The 17,306-nt window shown below is 46.2% G+C and overlaps 1 protein-coding gene across 7 annotated transcripts in view; it reads left to right on the forward strand.

Annotated features, from left to right (window-relative positions):
* UNC13B (unc-13 homolog B) overlaps positions 1-17,306 on the forward strand; it is a 204,626-nt gene that overhangs the window by 167,354 nt on the left and 19,966 nt on the right. For all 7 annotated transcript variants that reach the window (XM_043891317.1, XM_043891319.1, XM_043891320.1 and 4 more), the window contains 12 exons: positions 888-966; positions 2,668-2,742; positions 3,242-3,461; positions 5,854-6,081; positions 6,690-6,831; positions 8,864-9,033; positions 9,480-9,595; positions 9,939-10,102; positions 12,347-12,497; positions 13,903-13,971; positions 15,366-15,455; positions 15,799-15,927. In XM_043891317.1, the coding sequence (XP_043747252.1) occupies positions 888-966; positions 2,668-2,742; positions 3,242-3,461; positions 5,854-6,081; positions 6,690-6,831; positions 8,864-9,033; positions 9,480-9,595; positions 9,939-10,102; positions 12,347-12,497; positions 13,903-13,971; positions 15,366-15,455; positions 15,799-15,927 (1,633 nt within the window). The remainder of the gene's footprint in view (positions 1-887; positions 967-2,667; positions 2,743-3,241; positions 3,462-5,853; positions 6,082-6,689; positions 6,832-8,863; positions 9,034-9,479; positions 9,596-9,938; positions 10,103-12,346; positions 12,498-13,902; positions 13,972-15,365; positions 15,456-15,798; positions 15,928-17,306) is intronic.

Here is a 17,306-nt window from a genome sequence, read left to right on the forward strand (position 1 = left end):
GACCCCGGTTTGATCCCTGGCTGGGGAAGATACCCTGGAGGAGGGCATGGCAACCCACTCCAGTGTTCTTGCCTGGAGAATCCCATGGACATGGGAGCTTGACGGGCTACAGTCCTCGGGGTTGCAAAGAGTTGGACATGACTGGGTGACTGAACTTTCACTTCACTTTCAGTTGCTCCAGCTGTAATTTTTTTCCTGGTTTCTGTTGATGTGAGCATAGGGCTAGGTCACACTCTGAGTCACTTCGCTGTTTCCTTCTTAAATGGTCTTTTTCCCCTCTAAATGATCTTTGGGAAGTCTCCCATCTACTTCCCCTGCCTACATTTGATTATGCAGGCTCCTCTTCCCATAGAGACTTTTTCTTCCGGAGGCTCGGATAGACCGAACGGGGGACTCTTCCTCAGGCTGGAGGAGGTCTGCTTCTGCATGCTGTTGTCTGTCAGCCTTGCTCACGCGGGCAGCAGCTCTTCTGTAGAGCTATTCCTGTGGGCTCTGTTCTAGCACAGGTCAGAAAAGACTCATCTTTAGGCATCAGTGTCTCTGGCCTGAGTGCAGGGAGAGGCTATCTTAAGCATCAGTTCCCACCTTTTATGGAGCACAGGTGTCTTCAAATAAACAAAGGCACCTTGGACTGGCATAGTGTGATAAAAGAGCTTTCAGTCCTTGGCTAAAACCTTAGAAGGAGACTTTGAGAGCAGATTCCATTGTTTGTCATCCCGTGGCTTTATTTCCCTCGCTTTCTGTCCTCTTTTCTCCTCTTAAAGGCCCATGTTGAGGGTCAGTTCATCCTTCTTTGGGGAGAGGATGAGCAAGGAGAATGGCACATTGAACCTGCCAGTAACTCAAGGGCAGACTAGAAGTCCTGACATATTTCCCTCTCTCTTCAGGCCAGCCGGAGGGCTCTACGGCATTGACAGCATGCCGGATCTACGCAGGAAGAAGACCCTGCCGCTCGTCAGCGACCTGGTGAGTGAGTGGTCTCAGTGAGCTGTCAGGAATGGAAGTGGGGCCTTCAGCGACAGGTGTTAGTCTGATGATCAGTCATTTAAAGCCCCTCTGAGACTTAGTGATGGCTTCAGTAGGACCTCGTATGATCTCACTGGGGTTAGAGTGGTACCCAGGTACCCTAGAGTCCCAGAGTCAGATGTTCAATAAGGCTTGAACCGTTTTTCTTATTACCATTTTCTACTCCTTGTTTTTTCTCCCTATTCAGTCTATTTGATATTTTTTGTCCACTCCTTTTTTAATTTTTCCTCCATATTGTGCTCTTTTTTCCCTACCAGTTTCTCCCTACTTAACTGACTGAATACGAGTGTCCTTTGCCATTTCCTCTTCATCGATTCTTTCTTTCCTTCCCTTTCCCCCTGCTATTGATACGTCTTTCCCTGTCTCCTCCTCCCTAGTGCACCTCTTATCCCACCAATGCTTCATCCAGCTGGCTGGTTGAAGATGATGTCAACCCTTCTTTGTTACCTTCTTTCATTGTCTTTCATCTCCCCTTTTTTCTCTTCTTTCTTTCTTTTCTTCCTGCTTTTTCTCACCTTCTCCCTCCTTGCTCGCCAGTTTTATTTTGCTTAACCGAGTAGGTGGCAGTATCTTAGTCATTTCTTGTTTCCCCTCTTCTGTCTTTTAACCTTGTCCATATTTCACTTTATGGCGTGACTCTCCTTCTAGGCCTTGGGCCCTGGGCAGCGGTTTGGGTTGGATACAGTTGATAGAGGATAGAGGCAATACAGTGGATAGAGGATAGAGACAGAGGGGGTTGGGACATGTTTCCCGCTTTTGGACTTCAGGGAAGAACCTCTCAGTTGTGTCTGAAAGCTTTCATGCCCTTGTGGGGCTTTAACATCATGTTGTTCCTTTCTCTGCTCTCCTCTGCGCAGGCTATGGTGAGTGTCTCCAGAGCCCATTTCCATCCTTTGTAAAAGCCCGAATCTCAACCTACCTGGGCACATCCCAACTATTCTTGCTGCTCAGGCTGATATAATGACTTCTGTCTGCCTGGTATCCACTGCCTTAGGGAAACCATGTGCCTCTCTGGAGGCTGCCCCTAAAGCTGGGATTGGCAGATTCATGGGCCTTTCCAGCAGGGCGTCCTCGATCTCATGTTTAACCCCCTGCCCTGCTTGATTTCAGCGAGGCTTCATTGCCCCCTTTCACTCAGTGCCCTGCTCATTTGGGCTGATGGCTTCCACAGCCACCTGGGATTGTGTGGGCATGGGGTGGTGCCCAGGAATGGAGGATTTACTATAGCATCATTGTTCCCAGTGGTGGTTCTTGAATGTGACTCTGACAGAGTTTTGTGTCTGTCCTGTTCTTAATGACCTGTTTCATACTGTAATTCTAGACTTTTCATTTTCCTGTGCCTTCCTTTAAACAAGGAGTTTCTGTGGGGTCAGATACCTAAAAATATTGAAGGAAAGAGAAACCCTTTGGATGACAGGTACCCTGAGAGAAGTGCTGTTCTATCATTGTTAGGACAGTTCCCTGAAGGCCTTGAGTTTGTATCTTAACCTCAGGTGTTTGTTACCCGTTACCTGTGGAGAGGCCCCTGTGAATGACAGTAAAAATGGAAAGTAGTGTGGCTTTGGTCCCTGGAACTCCCTCCCCAGGACTTTGCCCGGCCCTTGGCAGTAGCCAGGGCTGACGGCGAGTCTTCTCTCACAGTCTCTGGTCCAGTCCCGGAAAGCAGGCATTACTTCTGCATTGGCTACACGCATCTCTCTCAAGGATGAAGAGCTGGTAAGTGACCCATGGGCTTTCGTGAGTCCACGGGCCTATGGCCCAGTGATCATCTCTGTGGCCATACACTGGGAGTTGAGAAGTTTGGGGCGGACTCTGTTAATGAAACAGATAGATATTATAGCATCAAGTTTTCTACACCGGGAGAAGCAAGGGTCCAGACCAGGGGTAAACCTAAATCTCATGTTGGAGTATGAGTATGTGACCACTCATGTCAGGGATTTATGGTGAGCCTAGTACCTTCTGTTTCCCTAAAAAGCCTGACTGCTGGGGCAAGGCTTAAACTCAGCATTCAGGTCATGGATGTGCTCCTTGGATGACCAGGAGCACATGATGTTGGGGGTTCCTTTCTGCCGGGCTGGAATGTGGGCCGGGCCAGGCTGAAGCATCTCCTTGACTGCCAGAGGTGTTGATAGCCCTGCACTGGGCTTAGTAGTGAGTGGTATCTGTCAGCAGAGAACTAAAGTCACTGGGGGGTGATGGGATCTGTGTTTTTCAGAAATCCCATGTGTATAAGAAAACCCTGCAGGCCTTAATCTACCCCATCTCGTGCACCACGCCCCACCACTTTGAGGTCTGGTCCGCCACCACCCCCACCTACTGCTACGAGTGTGAAGGCCTGCTCTGGGGCATCGCCCGGCAGGGCATGCGCTGCAGCGAGTGTGGCGTCAAGTGCCACGAGAAGTGCCAGGACCTGCTCAGTGCCGACTGCCTGCAGCGTGAGTGCCCTGCGGCGTGACGGGGGGCGCTGTGGGCAGCAGGGCCTCTCAGCATAGCCGGCAGCAGGGGACCAGGACGGCTGGGCCATCGTCCCTCCACTGTACCTGACTCTGACGCGCTGTCCTGTTTAGAGAAAGTAGGTTCCTAAGTCAGGAGACATGGCCTTTCCAAATAACAGGTCTCGTAACACTCGCTTAAACGCCTTTAGGAAAAATTCACTGAGTTTCCTATGGCCCTTGGATGGAGCTAGAATCTCTTCCGGGATTCAGGTGATCCCAGAGGCTCTACTGGGTATTGTACACACCACGATGGCTGTTTTGCCCAAAAGACTAGAGCATGTGTAATCAGGGACCAGAACTAATAGGAAGAGAGAGTTCTGGGGTTCTAGGCCTCAGAGAGGAGCCTCCTGAGGTCTAGACCTCCTAAGGGAGACTAGGGAAGACTCAGGGAAGGTGGAATTTACTCCCTGCTTCTAGATGGAGCTTTTAGACATCAGTACCAAGAACAGAATCTTCACACGGATGAGGCAGAGGTCCAGAAGGAGAATGTGTGACTCCCAAGGCCCTTGCTAAACATGTGACTTGTGCCACCATCTGAGTGGGGAGAACAGGAGCAGGGAAAGCAGCAAGTCTTGGCACAAGAGGTGGTAGCACTCCAAGTTCTTCTCTCCTTGCTCCACCCCTGCTCGGCGTGCACTGCTATGGGTAGACCCTAGGGAGAGCAGGGCTGGGGGTGTGGGAAGTAGTCTCTCAGCCCTCCAGGTCTTCAGGTGTTCCTCATTGCCACGCTGCAGCAATAAAAGCTTCAATTATGGTAGGAGAAAGGAAGGTCACCTTTAGACTCACAAGCACTTCATTATTCCAAGGAAAGATGAGACCTAACAGGGCCTCAGGAATTGTTGACTTAAAATGTCATTCTTTGAAGAACCCTAGATGGATGCCGGTGACATGGCTGTAGTGGACATGAAGAGACAGGCTGAACACAGCAGAGAAGCTGGGTGCTGGTGATGACTTTGCCCAAACCCATCATGAGGGGTGACAAGGACAGGTGCCAGCAGCACCCTGCTTTAATTGGGAGAACTAGCAACTGGCTGCACAGGCTGCTTGCTGGAAGCCTCCAGAGTGGTGCTCTATAGCAGCCAGGGTGTCTTATCTTCTCTTTAAGAGCCTTTCCGAGGTCCCCACCCAGGGAAACAGCATTGCATGGGATATGCTAAATGCAAGAGTAGATGCAGCCCAGGTCACTTTTCATTTATCTAAGCCTTCTATGAAGTACAGAGTGAAATTAAATGCCCTTCTGTATACGTCCCTAGACAGAAAATCTGCTTTCCATCCTCCCAGGATTAGGATGTGAATGTTGACCTTTCTTCTTTGCACCAAGTTTTGTCCTTAAGGCCTGAGCCTTTGGAGACTGGAGAGAGGTTAAGAGTCAGTCTGCCAATAAAGAAAGGATGGGTCCTTTGCCTGAGAAACCTGGTTGGTGAAATACACTGGAGGAAATCTCTGTTCCTCCCTAATCATCCTTAGGACAGCAGAGATGAGCTGGCTGGGGTCATGCCTTGGAAAAATGGCCCTTGGCCTTGCTGGGATAATACTGATGGTAGTAATAATAGAGTGTTTATTACTCATTAAATAAAGCACGTAGCCCAGTGTCAGATGGCAGGCCTTGGGCTGGATGCTTTATGCTAATAAAGGGCTGACTGCAAATCTTGAGAGATAAGTGCCACTTTCTTCTCATAGAAGAAATGTATTTACCCAGCAGGGAGTAGTAGAGTCAGGATTGGAACCCATGTCTGTCAGATAACAAAGCCTTAATCTTCTTACCATATCACAATGTCTCCTGAGATCTGAGCCACTGGAGCCACAGGCGAGGATGTGCCCAGCTGCGCACTGTGGTGAATTCTGAGATCTGTATCACGGCTCGGCGTTGGGATGAGTTTGGTGGGATTGTGCCTATCCACAACCACTCCCTGATAACTGGGATACCCATTTTGCTATTTTGGCCTTAGACTTGGAGGGTATCTCTCAACAAGCATGTGGATGGAAGAAAGACAAAACCAACTGTAGACTGAGCTACATTTTTTTTTCTTTTCTGATGAAAAATTCAATATGTTTCTAAATAGAATGGACTAATATAACATATTAGTTACATGATTAACATATAACAATGATCAACTTTTTGCTTCTCTTTGAGTTGCCTTTTAAACTCCACTGGCCAGGCATTAAACTCTAGCAGGCCCCACAGATACCAGCTTTCCCCAGAGATATATCAGTCTTCCTAAGCTTCTGTCACTGCTCAGTGACATCTCCTAAGCCCCATTCTTCAGCCTGATCCTTGACGTGGTAGGTGACCTATTGGTTACCCTACTTTCTGTCTCTGGCCACTCTTCAGGGGCTGCAGAAAAGAGCTCTAAACATGGAGCAGAGGACCGGACCCAGAACATCATCATGGCCATGAAGGACCGCATGAAGATCCGAGAGCGGAATAAGCCAGAGATCTTTGAAGTTATCCGGGATGTCTTCAACGTGAGCAAAGTCGCCCATGTGCAACAGATGAAAACAGTGAAGCAGAGTGTGTTGGATGGCACCTCCAAATGGTCAGCCAAAATCACCATCACTGGTGAGCAGGCCAGAGTTTGAGCGGACAGGAGGGCCTCGGCTATGGGGAGGAGCCTGAGGGGGAAGCATCCTGAGCTTGAGGAAGCAGGGACTAGGGGGAAAGAACACAGAATGAAGCCCTCATTATTCATCACTCCTCCTCTTCTAGACTCCAATGCCAGTGGTGCTGGGAGAAGCAAGACTGACACTCGCAATCTGAATGATAATGCAAGGATTTAGTAACAATCTGATATTACAGACTTGGTTAACAGTTTGATGTTGTAAGAGCTGGGAGGCTGGGGGAAAGGGGACAGGCAGGAGATGAGGGAGTAGTTAACCAGTGATTTATTAGCTGGGTGCATATGACTGAGGCATGCATGTATCAGAACAGGTAAGGACCTGTCTGGGTAAGTGGTCAGTTAGGGTCCAGGGAAGAGCTAGGATTCTTGGGCTAGGCTTTGGGGGAAGGGCTTAGGGCTAAGAATAAAAGTGGAGGAGTGAGGAAATCTGCCCCTGTGCAAGGAGCAGATAGAGGGTGTTCTAAGATGGGAAGTATGAGTTGTACTTTGGCGGGCTCATGACTTCCGGAGTGTACTCTGAAGCCTCCTTCTGTGTGTGTCTGGGTTGCAGTGATGTGTGCCCAGGGCCTGCAAGCCAAGGACAAGACAGGATCCAGTGACCCTTATGTGACTGTGCAAGTGGGCAAAACCAAGAAGCGTACCAAGACCATTTTTGGAAACCTGAATCCTGTTTGGGAGGAGAAGTTCCATTTGTAAGTCGTAGTAGGCTCTGTCTTTCCTGGGACTGTGTATATTTTGGGAATGGCATTAAATCCTGTTGTCCTGGACTTGGACTCTAAGAGAGATGGGGTTGAGGCAATGGAGAAAACCCATTTCTCACTTACTTTAATTGGCTAGCATTTATTCTTTTACTAGGTCTCTTCTCATAGACTGTTGTATCAGGGTTATTGCACTCAAGTCTTAACTCAGTCTATTAAAGGGGCTCCTGGGCAAACCATACTGCTTTTTCTAGTGCTAGCAAGATTTTGCTACAGCTGAGTGACAGAGCCAGAGACTGCCATGCAACTCTGCGCCTTCCAGCCCTGCCATCCTGTAATGCTAGACTTTTCATTTTCCTAACCCCTAGGAAGAGTTAGTCTCTTCTAGGGAGTGGGGCGGGAACAGCTTGTCCTACAAGTGGAAAATCGTGACTTGAAGATAGAAAGCTTGGATTTAGAGAATTTTCCATTTCCCTGAAGGGCTCTGCTTTTCTTTCTGCCTCAGCTTCCCCTCCCTTCTCCTCTATTCAGTACCTCACTTTTGTACAGACTATTTCATATGACAGCAAGGGATGGCCGCTGAAAAATGGCACGCTGTAGCCTAGAACCTGGACTGGTGTCTGGTGAATCCAGATGCTTTATCACACCCCCGTTAATGCTTAGGACCCGGACTGAGTCTGAATCAGCCAAACAGACAGCTTATGTAGAGACCTTCTGCTCTTGGCTTCTTGGAAGGAGATTGGGAAAAGGGATTGGGGCCTATAAAAGCAATCACCAGTCCAGAAGCAATAGTTACTGAGGGGAGCACCTGTTTTTCAAGAAGCTGACTGGTTCCTGCTTGAATATTATTTATGGTTAATTCTACTCTTGATCTTGACAAAAGGCTGAGAAGTGATACTTACGGTTAATTCAGATGAATTGGCTCTATAGTCAGTTTTGCCCACTTTTCGTTTAGTAAGCAATTTGTATTCTGTATGGGCTTCCCTGGTGGCTCAGATGTTAAAGAATCTGCCTGCAGTCTGAGACCCAGGTTCAATCCCTGGGTTGGGAAGATCCCCTGGAAAGGGAACGGCTACCCACTCCAGTATTCTTGCCTGGAGAATTCCATGGACAGAGGAGCCTGGTGGGCTACAGTCCATGGGGTTGCAAAGAGCCAGGCATGACTGAGTAACTAACATACATTTGTATTCTGTATAAGACACTCTACATGGTATTGTATATCTAAAAATGTGTAAGACAATGCCTGGCTTTAAGAGGCTTACTGATGATTTGTCTGTTATTTTTCAGTAGACCAGTAGTTATCCTATAATATTTTAACAGAATGTGCAAAGACATTATGAGAACATAGGGTAAGGAGCAGCAAACTCTGCCAAGTACAACTTTTAGATAAGGCAACAGGGATCCAAAAAGCAACTGCTGGGGATGGGGAGTGTGAGGGAGGTACCTGGCAAACTACCCCTCCAAAGCAAGCACCACAGAGAAAATGACAAGGCAAGTGGATATTAAAGCATGATTTAAAAAAAAAAAAAAGGAGAATGGGAGAAGTTCACCAAGCACATTCCAAGATATATGGGGATGTTAGGTAGAAAACCAAAGCAAATATGACCAGATGGGCTTACCATGAACATTTAACATCTTTATGGACTTCATATAGGACTCTGGGGAGGGAACTACCAACTGCTTCCTAGGGTTCTGCGGCATCTATCAGGCTGTTTTCTGTTGGTTTCGTTGATACAGCTAGCTGGCAGGAAATCAAAATTGTCCCTGATTACTCCTCTCCTCCCCGCTTTTGACCAGTGTGGTCAGGACTGGACAACAGTTTGCAGAGAACTACCCAGGCTAAGGAGTGGAGAGCCATTTGCTCAGATAGCCTGACTCACTGGGGACTTGAGTACCAGTGCTCTCTGCCTCCTTCTCCTCCTCTGCCAGCCTCAAGTGCAGCTGGTAGAGCCTTGGGAAGGAAGCGGGAGTCATAAGAGAGAGGGCTGCCGGGTCCGTCCGTAACAGAACCTGCTGACTCTTGCAGTGAGTGCCACAACTCTTCCGACCGCATTAAGGTACGTGTGTGGGATGAGGATGATGACATCAAGTCACGAGTAAAGCAGCGGCTAAAGCGAGAGTCTGATGATTTCCTCGGCCAAACCATCATTGAGGTTCGAACGCTGAGTGGCGAAATGGACGTCTGGTACAACTTGGGTGAGGAAGCAGGACCAGAGAAAGCTTCTGGGAAGGGAGAGCATGACTGGGGAACCTGGAGAAAACCCTGTCTACCGAGTCCACCACTCGGGCCCCAGAGCATATACATCTCCATACAGAGCTTGCTTTCCCAGCAGAGAACCCACCACAGATAGAGACGGGGACGGAGGACTGGGGGTGTCTGGGGCGCACTCTAGCTGAACATTTTTTCCAGCTTTCAGAACCTGAGATCTCACCCCTTGTGCCTTTAGCCCACTGGGCACTTCTTTTCTCCCGCCCAGCCAGGTTTGGGGTGTTTGTGAAGCATACGGTCACTGCAGTGAGTTCGCCTGTTTGGTGAACACTTGTGTCAGGGCCTCCTTTCTTTTGGGTTAAGCTGGGATGGGAGCTGTCTGTGCTATCTGCAGTTGCATGGTTGTCAATCTCCAGTCTTCTTTCCTTCCTAGAGAAGAGGACGGACAAGTCAGCCGTCTCAGGGGCCATCCGACTGCAAATCAGCGTGGAGATCAAGGGGGAGGAGAAGGTCGCCCCATATCACGTGCAGTACACGTGTCTCCACGAGGTGAGCCAGCTCCTGGGAGGTGGGGTGCCGGAGAGCTAGGTTGGGAGGTGCCTTTGACAATAAGTAGGATGGCTAGCTGCTTGAAGTTCTGGAGCCCATTTTTATTTTATCCTTGGCTCACTGTGCTGTGGCGGACAGCCCAAGAAACAGTCCCAGCCCCAGTTCTCTTTCACTAACATGAGAACAGACTGCTGGGGCCATAGGAGTTACTGAGCAGTGACTTGAAGGACAGAATCTCTGTTGAACCCTATTCACACTCTCCTGGTCTTTACCAGCAGGTTTTTTTCCTAATATATAGTTTAACTCTTTAATACCAATATATATTTTACTGTGTCTCCTATAGAACCTCTTCCATTACCTCACGGACATTCAGGGCAGTGGAGGAGTCCAGATCCCTGAGGCTCGAGGAGACGATGCGTGGAAGGTGTACTTTGATGAGACTGCCCAGGAAATTGTGGATGAATTTGCCATGCGCTATGGCATTGAGTCCATATATCAGGCCATGACGTAAGGCTCCCCTGGGGCCCTGGGAAATGGCTACTAACTCTTGAAATAGCTAGTGGAGGTACACTGATGGAGCAGACAGATCCCTAGTCGGGTAGTATGCAGTGATTCATTCTTTCCCTCTCTGAGCTGGGTGAGGTGGATCTGTAGCCCAAGGCAGAGAGAGTATATGTATGAAGGGAGTGTGTTTATCAGTAACTCGGGGAGAGGGGAGTTGTCTGTCTACCCCAGAATTCCCAGGGCATGGGTGTGTATACAAGGACAGATTTGCCCAGTCATCACAGACCTGAGCGTACAGGGTACACGTGCTGTTGACAGAAATCCCTGCCTACTATGAGAAGAGGTATAGACTGTGTGTTGGAGGGGCTGCCACTAGAGCTCTGCACGGGAAACAGCCCTGGGTAAGCAGAGGGTAGCTGGTGCCCTGGCTGTGCTGCTTTTATTTAGTTTGACTTAGTTCTTTGAATGTGTCACATGTTGCGCCACATGCTGAGAACACAAAGATGAATAAGGGGGCCTTTGTGTTTGGGGAACTTGGTGTAGCAGGAGAGCAGTAAACAAACAGTTGCATTATAATGTGATATGTGCTATCGAGAAGTAATCACAGTGTATTATGAGAGCATCTGAATTTTAGGGGAAGCCTGTGAGGGAAACTGTTGAAGAGCTGACACTTGAAATACAGAAAAGAGGGAAGGGCATTTCTGGTAGGACATGTGCAGAGATGCTCAGATGCAACACAGCATAGACTATTCAAAGAACTCCAAGAAGTTTAGTCTAGATGGAGAAACATGTTGAGGAATGAGGTTGGAGAACAGCCCCTCTGCCTTTTTTGCTCTGTTCACGCTCCCTGGATGACTTCATTCAAGCCTATAACCTCAGCTACTACTTTTGAGCTTAGGACTCCCAGATCTCTTTCTCCAGACCAGATCTTTTCCTGAGTTTCAGATCCATTTTGCTTTGCTTTCTGGGTATTCCCACAGGCATTGCAAACTCAATATGATCAAAATCCAAATCAACATTATCTCTAGCAAATCTGTTCTGTTCTTCCTGTATTTCCTATTTTAGTAAATGGAACAGTTTATTACCCAGTTATCCAAACTCAGTAATTACCCAGTAATTACTGAGTAATTACAGTAGTACCCAGTATTCAAACTCAGAAATTCAGATGTCAGCCTAAAAACTTTTTTTTCTTACTACCACCATGCAATCAGTCTCTAAAACCTCTAGATTCTACCTCCTAGAAATGTTTTTAACCTATCAGTATTGCTATAGCTCAGTAATAATGATAATAACAGCAACTTCTATATTACCATTTCCTTACGTGCCAGGCACTGGTTTAAGAAATTTATGAATGTTAACTCATTTCATCCCCAGGTCGTTATTATTTCCATTTTGTAGATAAAAAACAGGCATAAAGAAGTTGAAGTAATTTATCTAAGGTCCCTGAGTGGTGGAGCTGTGACTCAACCCTGGAGTCTGGATCTTGGGTCTGTGCTCTTATTAACCATTTCTTTGATCCATTTGGAACCTTGTTGCTTCTTTTCTGAGTGAGTGCCATAACTCTCCAATTGGTCTTTCTGTCTTAGTCTTACCTCTCTCCAAGTTTTCTTTTCTGATTTTTACCATCAAAGTGACCTTTTTGAAAAACTAATCTGATCACAGTAAACCTTTGTTTAAAAAGCCCTGTAGCATCTGGGACAAACCCTTTTTACTGTCTGTTCTCTGCTGCTCCTCCGTCCTTTCTTAGTGTTTGTCTATCAAACGCTTGAACAATGGCTATAAGGAAGGTTTCCCAAATGAATGACTCTCTTCATGAAGAGATTTGTTTTTGAAATAGTTTCCCTTTGCCTGCATACTTCTCCAATGATTAATTCTTACTATCTTTTAAGACTTGTTTCAACCATCTCTTCTTTGAGAAGCCTTTTTTCTAGTCCGTTCTAGCTCCCAGCCATTCTAATTTAGATGACCTTCCTGTATGTTCCCAGAGAATTTTTGCATAGCATGCCTTAAGTTACTGACTTACTTTCTGCCACTTGCCAGGCTATCACCTCTTTGGATTCTGGCACTTAGCGTAGGGCCTGGCACATAGTAGGTGTTCATTGAATGTATATTTGAATAAATAAATTATGAAATTCTTTGTCTGCCAAGGTGATCATAAGCTTCATACACAAGAGTGGGATCTTTTGATTACTTGGCTTTTGCCACAAACCCTGAAGAGTCTTTGAGGCTGAAGATGCTGTTTTTCAGGCATTTTGCATGTTTGTCCTCCAAGTATATGTGTCCTGGTGTGCCAGCAGTGATGAGCACCTTACTGGCCAACATCAATGCCTACTATGCCCACACAACTGCCTCCACCAATGTCTCTGCATCTGATCGTTTTGCAGCCTCCAACTTTGGGGTGAGTGTGATATTAAGACATGTTACCTGATTGTTATCAATTAACAAGAGTTTGATTTTTCAATTGGTACTGCAGAGCTGATATGCCTAAAAATTCAAATATATAGTGCCACCTAGATAGTGAACTTGTTTCCTTATGGGTGTTTAGTCTATACTAGTAGACTCTCCGCAGATATGGATAAATGAGAAAAGGTGGAATAGCACCATGGTGGTTTGGTAGGGGCACAACCTGGGCTTACCTCTCTGGGCCAAAAACTTGGTTGAGTCACCATGTTCTTCAGCCCCGCCGGTTCACAAAGGAACCTTCTTCTTATTATTCAGTTTCTCTCTGACAGATTTGTATCACTTAAGTTCATGTGAGTCTGACATCTAAGCAAGAATACCAGTACATACCTGAACTTAACCCTTTCTTAGTGTCTGGACTGTTTTCCTGATCCAGGGTATACCCTTTCCTGTTGTTAAGATATTTGAGAAGTTGAATCATTGCACATAATGTCACCTGATGGAAGTTCAGTATAAACTGGATGGAATATTTCTGATCCACCACAAAGACTGCTCTTTAGAGACAAAATTACTGATACTCCCAAATCAGCATCTCTGGTCTCTGAGTGCTTTTCCTTGGTAGTAATCACTTTTTTGATGTTGATAGTCTTTCTGTAGAGGAATTAGTGTCATTGACTAAGCCAGTCAAATATCTGTTCCTTTCTGTCTCTTCACTGTATCTATTTGCTTAATATCTAATGCTATATAATATTATCAATATGTGAGTTCTAGGACTGCTATACGAATAGCCTACAGGAACATGTTCCATGTTTAATTATACTTTTCTAAAAATAAACTATCAAATAGTATTTGTTATTTATTTTGACATTTTAAATGTATATACTAAGGGAAATGATATGCAATGTGGTTCCACCTGCCAGATGTATCACTGATCACCTTCCAAACGTATCACTATTTCTCTCTCCCCTCATCACTGCCAGCCTATGGCTGTTTCACTGTTATGAGCTATCCCAAGATAAGTTAGAACACCACAGACTCAGGAATAAGGTGGAGACTGTGTCTGGAGTTTCCTTTTGTCTGACTGAGATGAGTTAGAGTCCCAGCGGGATGCAGATGCACTGGTCATCTCCTCTTGATTTGTATAAAATGCTGTTTCTAGTCACAGAAACATATCTCCTCTTGCCAGTGTGGGAAGAGTCCCCAGTGCGAGTGCTAAGAGATGGAACGCGAACGACCTATCGTTTCTCCTTCGCGTGGTTTGTTGTTCTCCTCTTTGGCAAATACGAGACCCGATGTGTCCCCAACTCAGAGTTTTCTCCTCACCCCGAGATGGTTCTCTTTTTGCTACAGTCTGAGGGCTCAGGAACTGACCTTTTTTCTTCTCTGTTATTTACCACCCTCAGAAAGAGAGATTTGTGAAACTCCTGGACCAGCTGCACAATTCACTAAGGATTGACCTCTCTACCTACAGGGTGAGTGAAGACATGGCTGTGGGGTGGGACGAAGCATAATATCAAGATCAGCCTAGAGAGACTATGGGCCAATCACAACTATAAAAATTGAAGGCAAGGAAAATTAGTCCTTTTCATCACATCTGAGTATGGCCAACATCACTGACACCTGTGGGTCTTCTAACTCCAGGGACCATACAGTGTTTAAACAGTAGCAGGTGTAGCTGCTCTTTATAGATAGTTGGCTTTCTAACCCCGCACATGTCACCCTACCAAACTCTCTGATGGCATTCCCATGAGGGAGTCTCCTAAGGATAATCTCTTCCAGAAATGCCCTTTAAAACATAGATAGTTAAGTTTTCTTGTTGTGTCTTGCCACATTCTCCTCATTTTCCAGGCAAGGTGTGTGAATCTGGCTAAGGGAAAAGAGAGTAGCTTGGCTTGGGCCAGTAATTTGTAGCAGATATGTCCGTTTCTAGAATGGAGGGAGGACAGAGATGTAGCAGGAAGGTGAGTGTCTAGATCAGGACAGGGAAATGGGCAGTTTTTTTTGTTCTTCCTAAGTTAGGCCTTCTTAGAATGACTTCATTACTTGCTTTAAAGTGTTGTGAATTTCCAGAACAGGCAATATACCCACATTAAAAAGTAAGTATAAAACAACCTCAAAGTCAAGAAGTGCAATTTTAATTATCTGCACCTTCAGCGCCCTCCATTTGCACGAATAATGGAGAGTTGACTGTATATCTTATATTTGGCATATAAGTAGCCCTTTGAAGGTTTAAAAAAAGCAACCCTTAAAATGGAGAATGGTGCAGCATCTTCCTTAAGCTCTCCTTGGCAGCTTCTCCCTGAAACTCATGCCAAAAGGAAAGAAAGATCCTAAGGTGGAAAGATCCTAAGGAACTCACTCCAAAAGCAGTTCTGCTCACAGCTTTGCCATCTGCTGGCTCCAGAATGGTGGAGTAACCGGGATCCACTGTACAGAAAGTATACGTCCTGGATCCCAGTCCGTTCTGTAGTGTGGCTCCACTTATATTCCATGATATACAGTTAGATTGTAACTTCTGAAGAACTCACTGTTTGGGTGTAAGACTCTTCACCCAAGAAAAAGTGTGTGTGTGTGTGTGTGTGAATGTCTGTATGTTTATTTGTGCAAATACTCACATGTTGCATGGGAAGTAGAGTTGGGGGTAGGATGTGTTGCTTTCTGGGCCTGGGGTTATTAACACCTGCTTTTGGCAAGGGCTGAGTCCATGGAAAAGAGAGAGAGACAGTAGTCTTACAGCACTTTTGTTCTGCTTCACTAGGAAAGATCCCTGTGGGTGGTCCTTAGGAAGCTTCTTATCTCTTGCTTTTGGCAGGGAAGGCTTTCATGTTCTTCTATTCCTCTCTTACATTTGCTTGGTTTGCAACAGAATAATTTCCCTGCTGGGAGCCCTGAGCGACTTCAGGACTTAAAGTCCACAGTGGATTTGCTGACCAGCATTACTTTCTTCCGAATGAAGGTAAGAGATAAATTTGGGCTGGGTGGTGCTAGGCCGGGGACGTGGCCCCAGGGACATGGAAGCTAAGAATCACTGAGTGTAGTCTAAGGCTATAGGATCCATCACCTCTAAGCCCATATTTCCATACATCTGTTCCTGAGTTACTTCCAAGAAGATCATGGATCAAGAAGGATGGAATAGGTAGTTCTCTCCGTCAGTTGTCCTGACAGTTTCATCTCAGGGCAAGGCCCAGGGACCTCGAGAAAGATGAAGGAATCTGGGATAGTTTGGGGGCACTTCTAGGAAGAGATCTCACTCAGGTCAGCAGGACTCTGGACCCATATTTTTTTAAATTAATTGGCAGGTGCAAGAACTTCAGAGCCCTCCAAGAGCCAGCCAGGTGGTAAAAGATTGTGTGAAGGCCTGTTTGAACTCAACGTATGAGTATATCTTCAACAACTGCCATGACCTGTACAGCCGCCAGTACCAGCTGGTAAGAGGGTCGGGCTCGGGTGGGGCCGGCTGTCAGTGCTTCTCGAAGCCTCAGCTTTCTTTCCTGTGATTGTGGTGGAAGGGAGCTCAGGAAGAGTCCTTGATTCTCAGCAGTGAGTGAGTGAGTTGTGGAGTGGGGACCATCTAGACCATGCGAGACATCTGTAGATGGATAGGAACCATCAGACAGGATGTCACATAACTGAGTTGAACAGAAACAGCAATAATAAATTTTACTTTGTTATTGAAGAAAGGGACCTAAATTTGAACTCAGTTCAGGGAGTGAGTAGGTGAATTCTTAGTCCTTCCTAGAGTCTGCTTTCCCCCTGAAGTTAATTTTCTTCTGACTCATGTGAACACCTCTGTGTTCCAGGCTCCCTTCCCCTGAGATCTGAGCTACTGGAGCCTTTGCTTAGCTTGCCACACTCAAGGCTTTGTCATCCGTCTACAGGTTCTCTCTGTTGGGGAAAGACACTATTTTTAGCTTTTATCTTTCAGTTATGCGAGAGTCTATCTGAATACTTGACCTCTATGCCCTAGGTCTTCCTTGGTGGCTTAGTTGTTAAAGAATCTGCCTGCAATGAAGGAGACCCAGGTTCAATCCCTGACTCAGGAAGATCCCCTGGAGAAGGAAATGACAACCCACTCTAGTATTCTTGGACAGAAGAACCTTTTGGCTTCAGTCCATGCGGTCACAAAGAGGAGTCAGACCTACTTTTAGATAAATCTAGACTTTGAAAGAGGCCTTATAAACCATTCAAGGACTTTCTTTAGCCTTTTTATTTTGCTGTGTTTTTTTTTTAACTTTCTCTCACTCTTATTTTCTCATTATTTGTACTGAAGTAAACCCTTAGTGAAAGTGAAAATCACTCAGTCGTGTCCGACCCTTTGTGACCCCATGTATACAGTCCATGGAATTCTTCAGGCCAGAATACTGGAGTGGGTAGCCTTTCCCTTCTCCAGGGGATCTTCCCAACCCAGAGATCAAGCCTAGGTCTCTCACATTGCAGGCAGATTCTTTACCAGCTGAGCCACAAGGGAAGCCCAAGAATACTGGAGTGGGTAGCTAATCACTTCTCCAGCGGATCTTCCTGACCCAAGAGTCAAACTGGGGTCTCCTGCATTGCAGATGGGTTCTCTACCAACTGAGCTTTCAGGGAAGCCCGAAGTAAACCCCTTAGTGTCTTTCATTTCCCTCTACTGACCTTCAGTCGTTGATTCATTCATCTATCTGTTCTTTGGACACGGTCAAGCACTAGGGATATAATCTACATCTCACCCACATTTATCTCTTCTCTTTTTGATAAAAGGCATTCTAACAGATATGAGGTGATACCTCATTGGTTTGCATTTCCCTAATGATTCAATTCCACTGTATAG

This window comes from Cervus elaphus, chromosome 29 (genome assembly GCF_910594005.1).
Source record: "Cervus elaphus chromosome 29, mCerEla1.1, whole genome shotgun sequence".
Classification (NCBI taxonomy): Eukaryota; Metazoa; Chordata; class Mammalia; order Artiodactyla; family Cervidae; genus Cervus; species Cervus elaphus.